Source organism: Thamnophis elegans, chromosome 3 (assembly GCF_009769535.1).
Source record: "Thamnophis elegans isolate rThaEle1 chromosome 3, rThaEle1.pri, whole genome shotgun sequence".
NCBI classification, from domain to species: domain Eukaryota; kingdom Metazoa; phylum Chordata; class Lepidosauria; order Squamata; family Colubridae; genus Thamnophis; species Thamnophis elegans.
In genome coordinates, this window is record NC_045543.1 from 21,231,832 (window position 1) to 21,254,443 (window position 22,612).

The 22,612-nt window shown below is 39.5% G+C and overlaps 1 protein-coding gene across 1 annotated transcript in view; it reads left to right on the forward strand.

Annotated features, from left to right (window-relative positions):
- Positions 1-22,612, forward strand: part of SNAP25 (synaptosome associated protein 25) — a 65,263-nt gene that overhangs the window by 26,926 nt on the left and 15,725 nt on the right. Inside the window, exons 2-4 of the mRNA XM_032213015.1 lie at positions 11,607-11,742; positions 15,531-15,572; positions 21,229-21,277. Coding sequence (XP_032068906.1) covers positions 11,671-11,742; positions 15,531-15,572; positions 21,229-21,277 — 163 coding nt within the window. The 5' untranslated portion in view covers positions 11,607-11,670. The remainder of the gene's footprint in view (positions 1-11,606; positions 11,743-15,530; positions 15,573-21,228; positions 21,278-22,612) is intronic.

Here is a 22,612-nt window from a genome sequence, read left to right on the forward strand (position 1 = left end):
GAATCAGAGGAGGAGGAGGAGGAAGAAAGGAGGAGGAGGAGGAGGAGGAGGAGGAGGAGGAGGAGGAGGAGGAGGAGGAGGAGGAGGAGGAGGTGGTGGTGGTGGTGGTGCGGGAATCAGGGTCAGCATCAATGCAACCTCAGAGCTCCAAAGGGGAAGAGGGAATAGAGCTGGCAGAGAGAGAGAGAGACAGAGGCGGAGCCTGGGCCATCCATCAGCCCTCAGATGGAGAGTCAACAGCCCCCAGGTCTGGAGGTGGTGGATAAAGAAGAGGGGGAACAGCTGGGTCCAGTGTCTGACGCGTGGCTGTGCAGAAGGCAGAGAAGGGGGAGCAGTGGAAAGCCATGGGCCGATCCTGGGGAAGGAAGAGCCACCGCTGCTAGTGAAGCCCCACTAGGACTGGGGATAAAAGGCAGGGGGCAGAGATGAAAAGATGTGGCAGACAACTATTCATTTTCTGGCCAGACAGACTTGTTAGCTGGTGTTGAGAGAGAAACTTGGCGGTCCTAATAAAGGAATCTTTGAGTTAACTTTAGAGGGTTTGTTGTGTTTGGAGAGCTGGGTCAGAACAATAGCCTTTCCTTGAGGTCTCAGATGTAAGTCAGAAATGAAACTCAGAGCTAGGACGTTCCAGCACTGTCAAGGAGCTCAGCTTGCCAACATAACTCCCTACAGAATAATGAGTGACCAGGTTGTTCCTGGAAGTTGAAAACACAAGACAATCAGCTCAATATACCAGTACTGTACTTCGGAAGACAGAATCGGCACATGTAGAAATATGCCATCAGAATGATAATGTCGGTTGGCGATGAGATAATTGATTCTCATGTATTATGTTAATTAAAAGGGGATTACTATACATTTTTCAGTCTGACAATAGGATAATGATCAAATTCTGCTGATAAAATCATGCAAATGTCTTTAAAATGAACCCTTTAAAATTTTGTGCTATTAAAAATTGCAGCAATTTTGCAGCATTTCAGTTAAATATAGATACCATAAAAGCCTGTCTAATTTTAGTCACTAGTGTCAGCTCTTAGCCTTAGGCAGAACAATAAAAGATGAATCAAAGAAGGGTTTTATTCTGAAATGTGCCTTTTCTTTCTTTTACCCATCTATTCCTAGAAAGCCTGGGCTTTGGCACCTTAGTTATCTGAAAAAAAAAATTGGATTTGTGTTGCTCTTCACAAGATTTCACATATTTTCCTGATTCTAACAACAACCCTGTCATATAGGTCAACCTGCAGTTTTCATATGCATCATTATTATAAAAGAAACAAACCCAGAAATGTTGCAGATATCTTTTTCAATACAGTACTGAGAAAATTCCTAAATTTTGAGTTAAAAAGGACAGAAATTGTGGAAATCAGCCTTGATTTGATCAATCTTTTAGGAAAAGTAAGACCCAATAAACAACGGTTTTTTTGGTCTTTGAATGACTCCATAATCCCTTGCATCAGCATGGAGTCAGGGCAACTGAATGTTTACTGGCCGGATGCCCTTCCTGTTACCAATGCAGAGTTCGCAGCAGATATTTACTCATTTTGCCCAGAGAGAGAAATATCTGCCACTACCTAGGATCGAACTCACAGCCTCCTGATTGTAAGGAGGCTTGTAAGCCCACCTCTAGGCCACTGCACCACTTACCCAACAAACAAGTTTCAGCTCACCAACATAAAAATAATAAAGATAGGTAAAATCCATTGGAGGATCTGCAATTAGAAGTAGTAAAAATAAATATGACTTCAGCTTAACTGTCTTTAGAATGATTAATAAGAATGGGATATCTTCCGGCTTCGTATCTACTGCCAAATTCATTGTGTTGCCCTAATTGCTTTAAAGGGTATATTTTTCGGCTCTATCTATTACCAGTCAATCCCAAGGAAAAATGTGTTTAATTGAAGGAGGTGCCAAGAGCAGCAGTCTCTGGACCTACGCATTCTCCAAATCATTTTTTTCTCATTCTAATCCAAACAGCTGCATGGCCTGAATATCCACCAATTGTGGTAGCTGCAACCCTGTTTTTTTTGTAAGACACAAGAGAAATTACAGCTATAGCAGGAATTATAGTGGAAAGAAGCAAAAAAATGTCTCATGCTGAATCAGACACAGAGCTGGTCCATGACACTTTGCCACCTCAGGCAAGGAACATTTCATGCCAAAAAGAGAGAGAGAGAGAGAGAACCTGACTAGCTACGCAGCTGACATTTTCCGCAAAGTAGGCAAAGGAATAATGTTCAGCATCACTAAAGCAGGAAGCTAACTAGGGCACGCATGGTACATTTTGTACCCTGCTGCTTGTGATGGCACCTCAGGTTGATCGGAATCAGAAGGTCAAAGTGCCCACCCTGATATTATTTGCAGAAATTAGCAGTAAAGCTCCAAAAGATCACCACAGAGAATTTATCGGGGGATTTCTTCACGCAAGGTACATGACCTCCAAATGAAGAAAAGAAAGCATTTTTTGGGAATTCTGTAATGAATTGTCTGGTTCCGGGAATCACTGGGGGGAAGAAACAGTTCTGAGAAACAAATGACCCATTTTTAACCAAGGAAAGTTTGTGTTCTGCAATTTACAACTCTTATTGTTTTATGTAGCAAAAATTGTTACCTGGCTTATAATGGTAGAAGTCACCATCAGCATCCATCTTGTGCCAATTGCTCTAGTCACAACCCCAGGGTGTAGCAATAGGTAGTAGCACTGAAAGAAATAAAGAAAGTGAATGTGGCTTTGTCAGTTAGCTTAAGGATAACACCGCAGAGGGGAGTCAGTGAAATGGTTATATAACAGTTAAGGGAATGCGTTCTCTATTTCAACCAAATCTGGAATACAAATCTAGAATACAGATGGTTAATAATTTTGAAAGCTAAAAAAAACCCCATAAAATATAGAAAGTTAAAAAAAAACTATTCGATATGTGTATAAAAACAAAAATCTAAAAAAAAATCCTATGAAGATGGATAAAAATTAAAATATGGCCAAATATGATGATAATACAGAGAACTCAACTAACTAATCAGATGCTCATTAAGGCTGGTTTGAGGCACAGGTCATCATCTGAGAGATTTTGATCGCTGCTCTGCAAAACCTGGCAAGGAGGCTCTCTCACTGCTTGTTTTTCTGCCATTTCGGTTTTTCACTTGTTTTTCCTTTTTTTTAAATTTGCACAGATGGGTTTCAATGGTTTTTATGCACTCTTGATTAGTTTTATGTATACTGCCCAGAGTCACTAAGTGAGATGGGCGTCTGTACAAATGTGAGTAAGGAAATAAAATAAATTAAGATATCAAGAAATCAATAAACCCTCCTGCATGGGAAGCAGAAGGCTTCAATTGGTAAATGGAATGGATTTTGCTGTATCTTTCCACACATTTGCTGATCATGTGATTGAAATGAATTACTCCCTTCCCCCACAGCATGATCCATATCCATGCTGGGTGCAGAAGGGAGGGGGAAATAAGGTTATGTGTCTACATTAATAAAGGATCAATTTTTCCCTGCCAGTTTGTGATTTAATGGTTGGCTACACAAAGCAGGGTTTGTACGGAGTACAGCATGAGCTGGAAATGGAAGTTTCAACATCCTCTGCTTTATGGCTTGACCTGAGAATGTGTAATGCCAAATGGTATTATATCCTGTAGTGCATCCTTTGAGCAACTTCTTCATAATAAGATTCCTGAATAGAGTGCGCCATAACCAAGAATTAAAACCCATGGAAGCAAATAAAGCACTATTCTCAGGAAATGAGCAAGTAAACATCGCACTTGGCTCTATTGAAAAATCTTGGAGCTAATATAATTTTCTTTTTAGACCCCAGATGTCAAGTGCTAGAAATTGGCAAGGCTAAATATTTGATAGGATGAATCTACAATGTTGCAGGAACCTTCCATTGACCTCCAATGAATGGTTTGGGGAGAATGCTTTGATGATTTTGCCATTGAAATTGATGAATGGACCTGCTCCAGGGATAGTGATGTAGCTTAATTGAATCATTTGAATGCTTTAATGAATTGCTCCTAGGAATCTGGAAATGTTCTTTATTGTTTCTATTGGATGGTTATGTTTACAACCAGGTGAGCCTTTGTCTACTTTTTCAAGACTGGTATAGTAGCCAACACAATAGGAAAGACTTAGGATCCAAGAATCATTCCAGTCAAATTTCTGTCTTGTTGTTCTTTCCCCCAAGGCTGATTAACAAAAGCATGTAAGTGTAATTTATTTGGGGCTTAACTTTAAATAACCTTATAGAGAAATAACTCATTTTTTGCCTTCAGTTTGGACCATACTGACAGTGTCTCCATTTTGTGAGTGCTATTATTTCAGAATTCGTAGAATAGAATCTCCAATTTCAAGAAAGCCAAAAACAAAGAACTAGAACAGGTTTTGAAAATTCTTGGGAAGAGCTGACTGATGGATTTTTTTGGGCTAGTTGTTTTTCTGATGTCTTCTTACCTTCGCAATTATTTTGTTTGTTCAAAAACTACTTTTTCCAGCACAGTTTCATAGGAGACCATCAGAGATAGATAATACATACATACGATAGATAGATAGATAGATAGATAGATAGATAGATAGATAGATAGATATAGACGGTAGACGGTAGGCAATAGACGATAGACGATAGACGATAGACGATAGACGATAGACATAGATAGATATAGATGATAGACGATAGATAGATATAGATGATAGATGATAGACAATAGACAATAGACAATAGCTATAAATAGATAGATAGAGATAGATTGATAGATGAGGGGGAGAGAGAGAGAGAGAGAGAGAGAGAGAGAGAGAGAGAATTTCAGGCAAAAAGCTCAGATTTCTTTTCTTCAACAAAAAATAATATATTCCTCTCTTTATAGCCCCTGGTTGCCTGAATCATACCTTCCTAAATTGTTCATGCAAGGGATTGCAAGATTGTAGAAGCATCTTGAGAAGACTGACTTTACATCCGAGATATGCACTGGTTATGCAAAAGGTTTAGCATGACATTTTTGCACTCCCAAAGGCTTCAGAAAGAGGCAGGGAGTGAAAACTAATCTTTTGCTTTTCACAAGTCAAACAAATTATACAGGCATTGAGGAGGAGTAAGCTGTTTGTTCCTTCTCTTCCTCCCTCCCTCTTTGCTAACACATTTACCTCGGTACTAGTCACCAACAATCATTATTCTGTTTAGTCATGATGCATACTTTACAGTTCCATTGGTTTTATGATAAAATCATGCTATTTTTTAAATGGAATATTTTGGCAGAGGGTAAATAGAACATAATAGAATAACAGAGTTGAAAGAGATAGTACTTAGAACTTAAAAGTATTCTAATTCAACCCCTTGCTCATACAGGAAACTCTATACCACTTCAGACAAATGGTTGTTCAATCTCTTTTTTAAAAAACCTCCACAACTTCTGGAGGCAAGTCATTCCACTGATTAATTGTTCTACATACAGCAGAGAGTGAATCTATGTTTGTACTTTCTGTGTTCGAATTTTAAACACTGAAGACCTCCAGGATTCTTTCTACCCCTGTGATTCTATGCAGGGGTGGGCTGCTGGGGGTTTTCACGGGTTTGGGTGAGCCTCTAGCTAGGATTCTGCCCAGTTTGGCGAATCCCCAAATGCCACCCCTGGCTGGCCACACCCATCCTACCCTTCCCACTCTGCTCTTCTCAGGAGTCTCCATGTGGCCTGTTCATCATGCCAGGTAATGTAGGACGCGCATGGAGGTTTGGGGAGAATGGGAAACAGGCCAACCGGAAGTTCCGGAAGTCTGGAAATGGGCCTGTTTCCAGCCTCCGGAGGGTCTCCGAAGCCTGGGGAAAGCTGTTTTTGCCCTCCCAGAGGCGTGCAGAAAACCTCCAGAGCCTGGGGAGGGTGAAAAATGCTCCCCCCCCCCGTGGTGCAGGAGGCTGACTAGGCCACATCCACCATGGCCATGCCCACCCAGCAACGGGGCAGCGAACCTGTTGCTGCAATTTTTGAAGCCCACCCCTGATTTTATGTATTCAGACAGGTCCACGTGTGTCAAGGTGTGATATCAGAAGTGTCTGAAAAGCAGCTGACTTATCTGTCTTTCCCTGCTGACTCTCTCTGACTGACGACTGAAAACAATATTACCTTCTGCTTAAATCATTATGAAATTATTATAAAGTTTCTAGCCATTTTGTAGGGAAAAAAATAGAATAAACTTCTTTCCCTACTGTTTCTTTATGGTAGTTTCTCAACACTCAAACCAGGTTAACAATAAACTATGCACTATAACTCTTGTCTATCGTTTTTGGATTGCAGGTCAAAACAATAACCTTTTTCAGATTTTTGCTGCTAAGCAGTTTATTATCCTGGAAACGATGCTGTTTTATTGTGAACCACTTGTGAATATTTGAGCTTCAGTATAAACTACATAGCAAACCTTTAATAACCCATTTTCTCCCAGCAGTAACACTTTCCAATTTGGAGTACACAGCGACTGAAGTGTATTTGCTTTGGAGTTCATATTATTTTTTACATGAAATGGAATTAGGAGAACCATTCCCAGCTCAAATGATTCAGATAATGAAACAATCCTCTCTATTCTTTTAAAATCTATGTATTCAGAATTGTCCTCCTGGGCAAATATCAGTTTGTTTGTTTTTCATGTGAGGGAGTGAGACCGTCACGAACTAGTTACATAAATGAATCAGAGACTTCAATAGAATTGATTGCTAATCCCTGCTTGCTCCCTCCCACCCCATGTTTGTGGGGCGGCAATTATTGTACGTCAACAATCCTTGCAGTTGCCTCTTGTTCATTTTTAATTAGCACAGATACATGCTTCACATGGAGAGTCCTGTCTCCCACAGAAATGACTTGTCAGCGAGGGAAACCAAACATTAGTGAGAGCTGAAAATAATGCTTGGGGTGAAATTCCATTTACTGTGGAGGCCCAAAGTTTTAAGAGGACTTTATTCCACAAGCTTTGACTGCCTGACATTGTGTATGTGTGTGTGTGTGTGTGTGTGTGTGTGTATTGTGTAAATTTTACATATTTGGACTACACCATGTCTCTCTACTTCCTTCTTCCTAATTACGGTATAAATTGTTAGTGGGAGAATGAAATTGAATGGATTATTGTATAATTCTCTTTCTTTACTTTCCAATCATGATATTATATAGGCAGGGCTTCAGTATGTCTTTGGTGGGCCCTTGGCATTTTTGCTCTGGGGGACCCTCCCTCCATAAAAATAACAGTATTAGAATTATAGGGAGCATGATAGCTCAGTGGTTAAAGAGGCTAAGGTCAGCTGGAAAGCTGACAGCCCGGGTTTGAGATCCGAATGCTACATGAAGGGATGAGCTCCTGTTATATGTCCCAGCTCCTGCCCACCTACTATTTGAAAGCATGCAAATGTGAGTAAATAAATAGGTACCACTTTGTGGGAAGACAACAGAGTTCCATGCGCCTCAGTATATAGTCATGCTGGCCACAAAATCATCTTTGGACAATGCTGGCTCCCTCAGCTAAGAAACAGAGAGAAGCACCGCCCCCTAGAGGCAGACACAAGCGGAAACCTTTATCTTTATTATATTTTATATGATTTTCAATGTTTTTTTTTTCATATTTGTACAGAGAAACAGGGAATACTAAATCATAGAAGTTTCTTATAATACGTTTATAAAGTCAGTTTTGCTGATTAATTAGGAGATCTGTTGTGTATCACCATAGTTCCTAAATTTTAGAATTGACACTAAATGTTACTATTCACATTAAATTAAGTAATTGCACTAAATGTAGGGTATGGATAGGTTTGATGTTCAAAATCTATATGTTTCTCGTCTCTTTTTTTATGAAAGAGCATGAAAAGAAGTACATATTTATCCAAAGGCATGGTAATAACTTTTACTTCATTTTTAGTATTTCTGATTCTTTTTAAAAATTCAAACATGTTTATACCTAATAATAAGTTAGTCCTATCCAGAGGTGGGTTCCTACCAGTTCGCACTTATTCGGTAGAACTGGTTCGTCAAATCTACCAAACCGGTTAGAAGAGGTTCCACTAGTGGACCCGGAAAGCATGCCACACCTATAGAAGAGGTTCCAAAAATTTTTGAAACCCACCACTGGCAAGGATCTTGTAACTTGACAGCTTTAAGACTTGCATGCTTCAATGCCAGAGTTTCTGAATAGCTACTTGGACTGACCTAAGTACTAATTCATAATTTCATATCCGGTCACATGGGCGGCAAGCCACTCCCATCTGGTCACATGGGTGGCAAGCCACTCCCACAAAGGATGCCACACCCACACAGTAGGTTCCAACAATTTTTGAAACCCACCACTGGTCCTATCTAAAGGGCACATCTAGACAGCCAGTGACCTTTCCTCTAGCCCAGGAAACCTTAAACACTCAAAGAGCCATTTGGACCCATTTCCAACAGAAAATAAAACACTGGGAGCCACAAAACTGTTCCCATGTCTGACTATTTCCTGAGCACCCACAAAACTAGCATATGTATTTGAATTAAAGGTTCTGTTTTCATCTGAAACTTTTCTTTTCTTGGATTTATCCATGGTTGGCCTACTGGGGGTTGAAAAACTCAATAGGTCATGTGCTGTTGGGTGTCACACATTGGCAGTTGTGACACATATTTTGAGCAACAAGGAGCAACAGCAGAAGGATGAAAGAGTCACATGCAGCTCCAGAGCCACGGGTTGCTCTAGGCCACTGATGGCTAACCTTTTCTGGACTATGCCCCCCCCCCCTTGGTCCCCATGCACCCACGGGGCCCTGGCACATGCCACACACCCTGCAAATGCTGAGCACAGACCCGACGACCAACTGGCCGGCGGGAGGCTTGTGCACATGTGCAGCAGAACTGAACTAGGGTGACATCTTTCAAGCCCACAGAGCCGGCATTGTGTGTCACCTGTGAAACACGTGCCATAGGTTCGCCATCATAGTGATAGACTTTCTCCAGGAGGAACCTGGCCAACGTTCACCCTTCAGGTTTTCTAATGGTGCATCCATTGTTACTGTGACCAACTCCATCCATCTTGCTGCTAGATGTCCTTTTTCCTTCCATTTTCCCCAGTATTAGAGACTTCCCAACAGATCTAGTTTTTTACATAATGTGTCCAAAGTTGAACCTGATCATTTGAGCCTGGGACGATAACCTGTTTTGATTTATTTGATGATCCATGGCAAGAGTCTTCTCCAACTTTAAATTTCAAAAGCATCACTACTCTTCCTGTCTTGCTTCTTTAAAGTCTAGCTTTCACTTTCATAGAATGTCACAGGGAAAATCATTTCCTGCACAATTACCTGCAGTTTTTCTTAGGAGAACTAAAGAATATTTATTATTATTTTATTATTATCAAAAAATAAAGAAGCAGAAAAACTCTAGTGGTTAGCCTCCTCTCATTTACATTTTAAGACCAATGCAGCAGAAGCTTTCAACCTTTGCGGTTATTAAAGAGAGTCAGTCTACTTATAATCAGAGAGGTCACAGATAAGCATGCTTCCCCTCTTGTGTGAGAAAAGTATTTTTCATGCAGGTCCTTCATACATTTGGGGGCCCTCATGTTCTTGTCGTCTGGTTTTTTTGCTCTATCTTGTCAACTTCAAAGTATTCTACTTTTGGACACATTCTGTGAAGACCCAGCTCTCTGCAGAAGGATCTAATGTTGGGAAAGGTGGAAAGGAAGAGGAGAAGAAGAGGACAACCAGCAGCAGATGGATGTGATGGATGCACAGTTGGATGACCAGGTTGGAGACAGATCGTCATGGAGAAAATCAATCTAAGGGGTCTCTGGAAATTGAAAACAACCTGATAGCACATAATCAAGGAGTCAACTTGCCTGCAGAAGATTTATGGAAGATTCAAAAGCTTACAGGCTATTTTGTGATGTTGATTACCTAACAATTATCCTATGGTGGAAGAGAGATTTTTCCCTCCAATGTGTGTGCATGCATCATAAAAAACATCCATTGTGTGGGAAATGTCAAGGTTGAAGTTAAAAGCATTTAGTTGCATAATGAATCCACAGTATCCAGGATTACAACTTTTCCCTTGACAATAATTAGAAAGACACAGAGAATTTTTTTTGTTCTTACCATTGTTTTTAAGAAACAGAAAAAGGAGAGATGGAGAGTTTACATAAAGCATAATGTGTAGTTTGGAGTGATGGCTGATTTCTTCTCGGAGTAAATCAGATTTTGAATACTTGTTGAGAAATGTAAAGTTTTATTTTCTTACAACCAGTTTTGATTTGGAAGCAGATTTCCAACCTGTTGCTTTTCTTACAGAATAAAACTTTCCCTATGTAATCCCATTGTGAGATTAATCTCCACTCAGAATTTGGAGTCTGTGGAATTGGAATAGTTGAGGGCCTGTGATTTTTCAGTTCCTTGCCAGAATTTCAACACTTATTTCAGTTCTGGAGAAATGTGTGGGATTTGGGACAAAACTAGTGCAGATACTTTTGCCTCGTATCCATTCTTTCCCTGGCCTTCTTGCTTTATGAAAGTTGATCAGAGTTTTTATGAGACAGAAATGAATCAGTTCTGCTTCGTGATTGCACCAAACATACATTTGGGTTCCTATTCAGGAGAATGATTAATGGCCCAGGAATAGCACAATATCACCTTGGGAACAATTGATGAGAGCTTTCTCACTTACAAACATTGCCTGCCTCAGTTAAATAGCTTTATGAGGAAAGCCATAAGAGTATTTTTGAAAACACAGGTATTGACGCACGAGTAATCAAAACCATTTGTTTGGTGAGGTCACTAATCTGATGGTGTTTTCCAAGTACTTGTTATGTAGGTATCTAGCTTGCAATATGTACAATTTCGGTTCAGTATTTATTCCTCCCTAATACCGTATTATGTATGTTCATCAAGGAATTGTTCCTCATAATTTATTGTAAGGTATTCCTTTTATTAAGAGAGCCAGTTTGGTATGCAGGTAGTCCTCCACTTACAAAAGTTTATTTAGTGACCGTTGAAAGTTATAAGGGTACTGAAAAAGTGATTTATGACCATTTTTCACACTTTTGTAGCATCCCTATGATCATGTGATCAATAATCAGATGCTTGCCAACTGGTTCATACTTGTGACTGCTGCTGTTTCCCAAGGTCATGTGATCCTCTTTTGCAACCTTTTGACAAGCAAAGTCAATGGGGAAGCTTAACTTAACAACTGTGTTACAAACTTGTCAACTGCAGTGATTCACTTAACAACTGTGGCAAACAAAAGTCATAAAATGAGGTAAAACTCACTTAACAAATGTCACAGAAAGCAACAGAAATTTTGGGCTCAATTGTGCTCGTAAGTTGAGGACTACATCTAGTGGTTAAGACACCAGGCTAGAAACTGGGGAACTATGAGTTCTGGTCCCATCTTTGGCACAAAGTCAACTGGATGATCTTAAGCCAGTCATTCTCCCTCAGCCCTAGGAAAGAGGCAATGGCAAACCACTTCCAAAGAAAACCTTGCCAAGGAAACTGCAGGGATTTATCCAGACAGCACCTAGGAGTCAACATTGACTGAAAAGCACAAGATGATGATGATGATGATGATGATGATGATGATGATAATAATGCACTTTTTTAAAAATTTTTGCACTCTAGGCTTGCAGACGGCAGAAAATTAACTGATTGATCTCGAAGCGAGAGCCATACACTTACAGCCACAATGGCAGAAGATGCTGATATGCGCAATGAGCTCGAAGAAATGCAGCAGCGGGCTGATCAGATGACTGATGAGGTAAAGAAAAGGGCAGAAAAATATGTGCAGTACAAGGAATTGAGCACCTCCGAAGGACAGGAAGTTGGGGGTACTGCTTTGTTTATTTATAACTCATGTGTTGCCTTTGAACTGGACTAGGGATTAGAACTTGAAACTTCCCAAAGGTGCTTTTTCAAGAGGCAACTGGACATTCTGGGTTTTTTTAAAAAGACGTTTTGCTTCTTATCCAAGAAGCTGAAGAAGCTTCTTGGATGAGAAGTGAAACATCTTCAAAGAAAGTTCAGTTGCCTCTTGAAAAAGCTCCTTCAGGGCAACCATGACCTGGATGACTGAGAACCTCCATAGACAACTTGAAGCTTCCTTATTAAAGCTAATCTCTGCCCAAAGGGCAATGAAGGAAATTTCCCCCAGTTGCACCTGATGAAATGATGAACAGGCTTGGATCACCTGGTTTTTCTGCCATGTTGCTCTCATACTGCTGCCATTCTTACTTTAGGCAGCCTTAAATCATCCCTGGCTTTTTAGCTTTAAAGTAGCATTTCCCCCTTCAAGCTATCAAAAATGTGCAGCAGTTTTATTCTTGCTGCAATTGCATAGGCTTCACCAACCAACTTAAGTTGGTGTTGCAGTCAGGGTGGGATTAAGGGGTGGGATCCAGAGGTGGGCTGTTGCCGGTTAGGACCGGTTCAGGTGAACCGGTAGTTCCAACCAATGATTGGGCCTGCCAACCCATCCCGGGGCTATCCCATCCTATATAATCACTGTGTTTTTGATGACCCGTGCATGCGCACGCTCACATTTTTGGTTCAGAGCTAACCGGTTGTTACATTTATGTGATGCCCACCTCTGGTGGGATCAGACTAGTAACTATTGACCATCTTAGGCTGCAATGAACATTTTTCTTCTCCCTGCAGTCCATGGGCAGGGTCCTATGGGGCCATTCAGGTTTGTGCAGTGTGGAAAGAGATCCAGCCTCTTCCCTATTTCCTATTTCTCTAAGCTGATCCCTCCTTTTGAAAGAAACATAAGCCCAACCAACAGATATCAGGTCTACCTATAATCAATTGGCTGGGTTAATTTAAACATGATTTTAATTCTTTTTCCAAAGAGTGCTAACCTTTTTTTTTGAAAGCAGCCCAAGAAACAACTGATCGGGCTTTGATGATTGGGGGGTGGAATGTGAAATGATATCTTCTTCATTTTAGTGTGGAAAATCCTAACTATCCATAAGGGTAGTTAAGGGGCTTCAGTGCCTGTCTGAACTGACCCTTAGGCTGGGAGAGGAGGCAGGTGAAGCTGAAGGCGCCAATCATTGGCTTTCTTTAGCCAACCCTTTCAGATTTGGCATCTGATCAACTCCTTGAGATGTGAAACCTGATGTGTAAAGCTGATTTCCCCCTTTATTCCTGTGATCTATTTTGGGATAGAGCCATGCTGGCACAATGGTTAGAATGCAGTATTACAGGCTAATCCTGCGTCTGCCAGCAGTTTGATTCTCACTGGCTCAAACTTGACACAGTCTTCCATCCTTCTGAGGTTGGTAAAATGAGGACCCAGATTGTTGGGGGCAACATGCTGACTCTGTAAACTGCTTACAGAGGGCTGTAAAGCACCAAAGCGCTATATAAGTCCAAGTGCTATTGTTATTGTTATTGAGAGCTTGGGCAAAGCCTGGGACAGCTTTTGACAGATGGCTAAGCCAACGAATTTAACAATTCTTTCGTATATTCTTTTCTATTCATCCAACTCTATCCCAATTAAGGAAGGTGATGGGTGGAAGTTCTTCTGCCAGCTAGGGATATTTGGAGAAAAAAGAAGGAAGCAAAACTGGGGGAATCTTCCATTTGCTTTCCTTAATTTACCCTGCATACAAATAATAAGTTGGAGTGATGAATAGTACTTTGATCTACAAGGAATTGCTCATTGTAGCAAAGTAATTCTAGCAGGAATACTGTCCAAGAGAAAAGCATATCCATGTTCCACAACTGGATCACAAAGCTGTCACTGAAGATGAAAGAATGTCTTTTATTATTCATACATAGCCTTTTGTGCAGTGACAAATTGAATAAAAGTTCTATTATTTTTATAGGAGGTATCAGACATTTATATGCAGGAAACTAATATTCATCAACTTCCTCTAGGAATCTAACAGGATAAATTAAATTACATTAAATTAAAGACTAAAGAGACCTTTGATCTGATACAGCAAAGGTTCTCCTTATGCTTCGGTTAGCTATAGATTTATCTGTACATATTTACAATATTATTTGGTACCTGGAACATTATTTCAAGTGAGAAAATTGAACAGCTTTCTACTAGAAATCAGATTGGCTTCTGCATTATTGGTTTTCTGTATATTTTAAAGACAGAATTGGGCAGAGAGCATCTGGAGAATGAAATGACACCATCGTTATTACTGTATAACTTTATTTTACCCTGTTAAATTTCTTATGAATATTATGCTGTTCTTCTACTCAAATCAAATCAAATCAAGCTTATTACAATCAAAGACAAGAGACCAGAACAAATAAAAACACTCAAGGAATATCCAGTTAAAAATTCTAGAATAAAATAATAAATAACAGATAAAATCTATATTCAAATCACAATTTGGCATCCAATCTGTCAGATGCACATGGCCTAACTATCCTATAATATCAATCCTTAAACTGTGAGGTCCATCATCATTAAATACTAAAATGCAAAAGAGGAGTCGTGCAAAAGGGTTTCCTATATTAGTTGTTTAAAATAGCTATGGTGGATTAATCATGTGTTTCCGATCAATCCCCAGTGCTGCTAGCTACCAGATTGTTCTTCTACTGTATTTTTTACTATTGATTGCCATATGTTTTTTGTTAGCTACTGAGAATCTGTGGATAGAAGCAGGTTTAAACAAAATAAACTCCTTCTAACCATCACTAAGACGAAATATAGATTCTTAAATAAATAAACGAGGCTGTAATGCAGTGTTTCTCCAAAATTGAAGAAATGTGATTTAAGTTTCTTTCTGCTTTTCATACTTAACATTTGTCCAAGAATAATTTTTGACATTCAGCCATATGTGAAGCGATCATAGTTTATGCAATCTTAGATCAACGATTCTTAGATCAATCTATATTACGTGGCTGCTCTGAGAATCCTAAATCTTAAACTCCTTGCAGGGAAGATACTATAATTTAAACATAATAAATTGAATCTTCTCTATAAACAGGAGATAAACATAATACTATTGATTTTATCTTCTTTTCATTTTTTAATGTATTTAAGAAATGTATGGACTGCCCTCTCCTATAGTGATTCTGAAGGGCTTCTAATAAAAACGATCATAAAAGCAAAATAAAAGGATGTCAAAAAGAGGAATTCCTAAAATTAAAACATGAGTACTAAATACATTTTTAGACTCCTCCTAAATGATAACATGGATGGTCTTTGTTCCGAAACATGGATCCTGTCTCCGAAAAAGCAGAATTTATTGTCAGTGGCAAATGTTTTTGAGCCCAGATAGGAACAGTTGTTTTGGCAACTTGAGAAAACTGAGACTTATATTGTGGCGAAAAGCCCGGGAACTTTAGTACTGGCTTTTCACCAGTTAGTGCCAATATTGTGTATCTAAATAACTTTGTACTTTGACAAAACGGAATGCCTTGGAGTTCAATTTGTGATGGATGCATTACTTGGTACCTGAGATTCAGATTGATAATGATCTGTGCAGGATGGAGTATTTGACTAATATGATTGGTCTTATCAATATATAATTTGAAACATTTTGTTAATCTCAACACTGTTTTGTTTCTTTTCTGCATTAGTCCCTCGAAAGCACCCGTCGTATGCTGCAGCTTGTTGAAGAGGTAAGACTGTTATGATTTATCTTGATTCTTCCTCCTGGCTAGCCGGAATTGAGGCTTCTCAGTACATGACAAAGTATATCCATCTTAGACTTACATAATGACTTTTCAGTCATTATGAGCCGCGCTGATGCAGTGGTTAGAGTGCAGTACTGCAGGCTACGTCTGCTGATCACTGGCTGCCAACAATTGGGCAGACTGAATCTCACCAGGCTCAAGGTTGACTCAGTCTTCCATCCTTCCAAGGTGGGTAGAATGAGAACCCAGATTGTTGGGGGCAATAGGCTGACTCTGTAAAATCACTTAAGAGAGGGCTGTAAAGCACTGTGAAGCAGTATATAAGTCTAAGTGCTATTGCTATTTTCCAAACACAATGAAAATGGTTATTTTAAAGTGTTTTCTTTAGGTGAATATTTACACACACTGCTAACATAAAGCCAGAGGTTTTTATATGTATGTGCCTTCCTGTGAAACCATGACTGGTTTTCATAAGGAGCATCCCATGTAAATCCTTTGTCTGCTTTTGAGGGCGCAATACATGCATATAACATTTTCAATACTCTTCCACATCCTGTGAAATCAGGGGAATTTAGAGAACTGGGACCGCTCAAAAGGACCAGTATTTGCTTGGCCAATGAGAGTGGCTTTCACCAGTCTCATTTAACTCTGTTAGAAATATTTTGAGATTAGAACAAATAAATCCCCCAGAATTTGAAGAAGGAGCTGCAAAAGATATTGGATTGGACCTGGTCCCATTTAAAGTAGAATGATTAACGTCAATAGGATTTAAGTTAGCTACTTTAAGCCTCACTCATTTCAATGATTTATTTGATACATGATTGAAAACAACATGTATGTATACACATCCATCCCACTGTTCCCTTTAATGGCCATCAGTCTTACGCAAAAAGCCCAAAATGAATAAAAAAATTATTGGAAGGAAGAAAAATGAAGATAGGAGATGGACGGGGGGAGAGAAAATGGAAACATAATTAAACCTTGTTTTTCACTACAAATCATACAGGTAGTCCTTGACTTACGACCACAACTGAGTCCCAAATTTCTGTTGTTAAGTGAATTTTGCCCCATTTTATGACCTTTCTTGCCACGGCTGTTAAGTGAAGCACTGCAGTTGAGAAGTTGGTAACATGGTTATTAAGTGAATCTGCCTTGCCCATTGATTTTACTTGTCAAAAGATTGCAAAAGGGGATCACATGACCTGGGTTAGAGTTGAATCAGTTGCCAAGCATCTGAATTTTGATCACATGATCCTGGGGATGCTACAAAGGTTGCGAGTATGAAAAACGGTCATAAGTCGCTTTTTTTCAGTGTCTTTGTAACTTTGAAGGGTCACTAAATGAACTGTTGTAAATTGAGGACTACCTGTACTTTGCATACCATAGTGAGGAGATGCTCGGAATAAAAATGATCTTGTGCAAATCACCTAAAACATGCCCAAGCATAATGTCCTTACTATATATAAGGTTTGCTGCATGTGACATGGGTGTGGCTAAGGCTAATGGGCAAGCCTGCTCTTTTTCTGCTGGCTGCCAGGAGTTTGGCAGATCGAATCTCACAGGCTCAAGGTTGACTCAGCCTTCCCTCCTTCTGAGTTTGGTAAAATGAGGACCCAGATTATTGGGGGCAATATGCTGGGTCTGTAAACTGCTTAGAGCGGGCTGTAAAGCACTGTGAAGCAGTATATAAGTCTTAAGTGCTATTGCTATTTGGAAGTGCTGTGCTACATTGACAAGCCTATCTTAGCACAACACAGATTACATGCATAATTTCTATATGCTAGCTCTCCACATGAGACAGTTTGGTCTAGTGGTTAAAGCACCAGCTAGAAAGTGGGAGACTGTAGTTCTAGTCCCATCTTGGCCATGAAAGCTAGCTGGGTGACCTTGAGACAGTCAGTCACTCTCGGCCCTAGGCATATCACAGGGGTTGTTGTTGGGAAAATAAGAAGAGGAAGGTGTTTTTAGGTGTGTTCTCCACCTTGGTCCCCACCAAGACATGGATAGAAAATAATTCTATCTAAACATTTTTTATCCTGTTTCTAAGGATAGAAAATAAACACATACACAAACAAAATCACGTTGAAATGTCAATACTTTCAGAATGGTGGCAAAGCTACACAAAACTCCAGCATTATCATTGGGATCTGGCATTCAAGCAGTTAACTTAATTAACTGACTTAGAAAACTATAAACTATAGTAATAGAGCAGAGGAAATAAACAGCATCTATTTATTTGGAGCTCAGATTGCCTAGAGACCAAACTGTGGCAACAGAGTTGTCAGATGATCAGTCATTTCAAAGCAGTTTGTTAGTAGATTAGGGTTAAATCCTTTTTATCAGCGCATGAAATGAAAAGATTCTGTGAAACAGGTTGTCCTGCAGGAGTGTTGAGCAGCAGTGGGTTTGTTTCCTGATTTAATAATAACACCATTTATTTGCAGTAATGAACTATGCAAACACACACAGAGAGAAAGGAATTGGAATACTGTAAAATGTTTTATATACATTACCCTTTTGTAACCCATACATTCACTCTGGAAGGTTCATCAGCATTATTAGCCTTGTATTGCCGATGGAGATGAGAATGAGGGGGAAAATGCTTAGCTCTTCATTTGACCATGTAATGTTCTGGTCTTAAAGTTTAGAGAAACAAAAGCAGCAACTTATTAAATATATAATTTAATTGTGTATTTTCTGGGTGAGCTGGTCCCCAATCTAATGGGAGAATTTTGTCTTCTGAAAGACAATATTACCTTTTCTATACTTTCTGATCAACTAGAAAATTTGGAATTTGTATTTTCTCTCTGTCCCTGTGAAACATTCAAGAACTAAGATTCAGATTCTACAGTCAGATTCCACTATGTTGACTTTAAGTTTCTTCAGCCTTAACCTCTGTACATGACACTATGTACATTAGTGTTACTACACATTCAATTACACATGGACTCCTGACTGAAATAGGTTGATTCAGAAAAAAAATTAAGAAACATCACAATTAGAGAAAGATTTATCTGAAGTGAGGCACATCTGAAGCTTTCTTGGTAATCTGGAGATTCAGAGACATAAATGAGGTTCCCATATTTTTTTTAAAAAAAATCACAATACAGAGTAGAAAAATTCCATTTTTTGTGACTAGTCTGTAATCACAATAAACAGTTTTCACAGTGGTATATTGAAAGACTTGAAGAACTGATATATTGCAAGACTGAGCCAGTGTTCTGTTTGGTTCTGAGAACTTAAAAAAGTTTTGGTTGATTCAGAAGAGTGCAACATTGGATACTTCCTTTTAGTTGCTGCTTAAATAGAAAATGTGACAAATGGTACTTGCTTTTTATTCATTTTAAATTTGTAGTCCCTGCAGCTACTCTCCTGCAATTGTTCTAAGAAAGTACTACAATGAAATATGTCACTTTCATACAAATTTCCTGAAAAATAAGCATAGGAAAAGGGGGGGGGATTACAAACATTTTATTTGTTTGTTTATTTATTTATTTATTTATTCAATATCTATAGTTACCTGTTCTGACCCCCCTCGTCCCACACCAACACACACTCCGAGCCAAAGATAAATTATGGCATTTAATTAACAGACAGACAGGTCTTTGGCAGCAAACCGGCACAGAGAAGCTTGGGCAGCAATCCAGCATAGATAAGGCTTGGCAGCAATCCAGCCTGCCAAGCTCACAATAATGTTCTCCGACATTAGTTCCTGTGTTGACTTCTGCAAGAGGGGCGTGTGCACAAGTAGTCCTTTTATAGTCTGGAGAGGAGCCTAATGACCACCAGCTGAGTGCAATTACCTCCTGTAACTGCGCAACTGTTCCTGACGTCTATTAGCTCTTCGGTGCCGGGCATCCAGGAACAACTCACTGCTGACCTCAGGCTCACACTCCCTTGTCTCCTTCCCACTGGTCCAAGCCTCAGGTGCCTCCTGGTGGCCAACCAGCCTCTTTGCGCCCTGCTCAGAGTCGGAACCCTGGACAGGGTCCTCCAGAGCCGACTCATAGGGCCCCTCGCTGTCAGAGTCTGGTGGCAGCTCCAACGGCTCCTGCTGGGCCACAACAGTTACCCATCTCAGTCAATGACTCTGGGCAGCTTACAATCAAAAATATATTACAATAAAAAGCACTGAAGACATTTTTAAATCAATTGTGGACCAGCAGTGTGGGGGGGGGGGAGGATTGTTCTATGCGAATGGCAGGCTTGCCACTTATGCAAATGGAGCGCACTCACTCGCCTGCTTTTTGTACAAGTGGGAATGCATCTGGGTGTATGCACTCGCCTACCACTTCTGTGGCTCGGTTCAGAATGGCTCAAGGCCTGGTAGTCAGCCATGGCCCGGGGGTTGGGGAACCCTGCCTTAACACATTCAGCATCCCAGGCTTGAGAAAGTAGCCAAATCCCATTCATAATTTTAAGACTCTTTAACCTACCCACTTCATCTATCAACTATCCTTATGAAAGGTTTTCAAATGTTTTGTTTATTCATTATTATTATCTTATGGGAGAGAAAAATAGAAATTAGTTTAGATGGGATTTTCACGCTTATGTACGGGTGTGTTTCCTGTCCTTTCATTCCTGATTCAACCATCTACACTTATCATAGTCAAAATCCTAGCCTAATTCCATATTGGATAGTTTTCATGTTTTAGCTAAATATTTACCGTGGCACGACATAATCGCGAACGTCAAAAGCGTGCCGACAACACCGCGGCGCTAAAACCGCGATGTCAAAAGCGCGCCGACAGAAGCACGATTTAACTTAAGGTAAGGTTTAGGGTTAGGTTTAGGGTTAGGTTTAGGGTTAGGTTTAGGGTTAGGTTTAGGGTAGGTTTAGGGTAGGTTTAGGGTTAGGTTTAGGGTTAGGTTTAGGGTTATTTTTAGGGTTATGTTACAGCGCGCTTCTGTCGGCGCGCTGTTGTCGGCGCGCTGTTGTCGTACGGTTTTGACGGTGCGGTTTTGTCACCGCGCTTTAGTCACACGCGCTTTAGTCTACCGCGGTTTTGTGGTGGAACCAATATTTACACATATTACCTAAATAATATACAAAAAAGATTTTACTTATATATACTCTATTAAATGCACTCGTATGGACACCAGTACCATGTGCATGTTGGTGATCTAGCTCCATTGTCAGTTATTGAAAGAAAACAAACTAGAGCAAATAATAAGAATAATTTTGGAACAATAGGTTCCTAACTTGCAGAACCAAAATTGAGCCATCATTTTCTAATGACTCCTTCTTCCTTCTGAAATTATCTGGTGTTGCCATGAGTCCCAAGGTGAGTCATTCTAATCTGATGTCCTCCAAATAGCAACACTTATGTTGTTACTAACCAGTCAGGTCATTATTTAAACTACAGAATTACCCTCCAATAGTTCCACTATAGGGACTACAATTCTCAGAAGACCAGTAAGTATCCCCATAGAGCAAGACAGGGAACACTCTCCTAGTAGTACCGATGTGATATCTATTGCATTGTTTCTTTAATGCTATAAACTTTACTCTTTCTTATTGCCTTTCTTTCACTGTTAACTTTGATTTGAACTTAACTATTAGTTCTTTCACTAATTTCTTTCTTTCTTTATCTATCTCTGTGTCTCTCCGTTCCATCTTGTTATCCTCACTGGAATATAGAGCAAGGATGCTGGTATCAGGACCTTGGTTATGTTGGATGAGCAAGGAGGTAAGTTCAGGTTGTTTACCCAAAAAAACCCTTTTAGGAACAGTAAACTTTAGACCAATTAATGGTCTTATACTAACACATGTATATACTTAGACAGGTGTTTGTTTATAGGTCTTGATCTGCAGCCATCTAAACTAGGAAGATGTTGCTAGCACATGCCTTTTTTACTTAAAATGAACATAAATCTTCTAATCAGAGCTACAGTATTTAACATTTTAACATTCCTTAAGGTTGCTTTGAAGCACAGATTATTTTAGGGATCAGGTTCTCTGCATTCTGGAAGAGGAAAGAATTTTGATAGTGAAACTTGAACAAGCTAGATAATGGGATATTCAACACAAATGCATATAGGAAACAGTCAGATCTCCCTATAAAACGTTCCAAAATTAATATTGGTGGTTCTTTTAAATGCAAGCTTGTAAGTCATTCAAAATATGGAAATGTTCCATATGCTTTAAAACAATTTTCGGTATACTTTAAACAATTGGGACAGGCTATGCTTCCATTAGACCATGAATAACTCACAGATAATCTGATTCATCAAATGATGTGAATCTCAAAATTATGAAATTGGATTATTTAAATGCTCAGTTGACAGATCCCTTCCATTTCTTTTGGATCTTCTCCTGACTCTTTTAAGTTTCCTAGATTGCTTGTTTATTTTGATGTTGAAGAAAATTTACAAGGCTCGGTTGTCCATTTCAGAATAATGAGAACATTAGAATGGCTTTACTAAATCAAGCCAAGGCCCAAAGGCATTTTGTTTCTAAGAGCAGAGAGGCAGATGCTTCTGCAATGCTTGGGAGGAGATGCACCCTCCATACCTTTTGTTCCTCTATGACTGGCATTTGGAGATAGCATAGTGCCTCCAGTATGTCTTCAAGATGAATTGCTTCTCATTGTTCTGTTGTCCATGAATTTATCCATTTCCCTTTAAAATCCTTCTGATTTAATGGCTATCAGTATATCTTGTGATAATAATTTCCACAGTTCAGTTATGAGCTGTGTTCTTTTTATCATCTGTTCCAAATCTCCTTCCAATCCATGTTCTTAAGGAGAAAGAAAACCTTCTGCACATCACACCTAATTTTATAAACTTTGATTATATTGTCCCCTTGGTGGTCTGTTCTCCAAACCAAATAATTAGCTTAGATTAAGTGTTTATTTCTGCCTTTAAAAAAATAATCATCAGTTCAATGTAAGAATGTTCAAGGTCCTGCCCACATGAAAAAAATAATAATACAGAACATTGTTGAACACAGGCTACTATTCACCAAAGAGAAACTATAAGTGGGTTTGAAATCTTCATGGATTTGAGGGAGGAATATGAGGGAA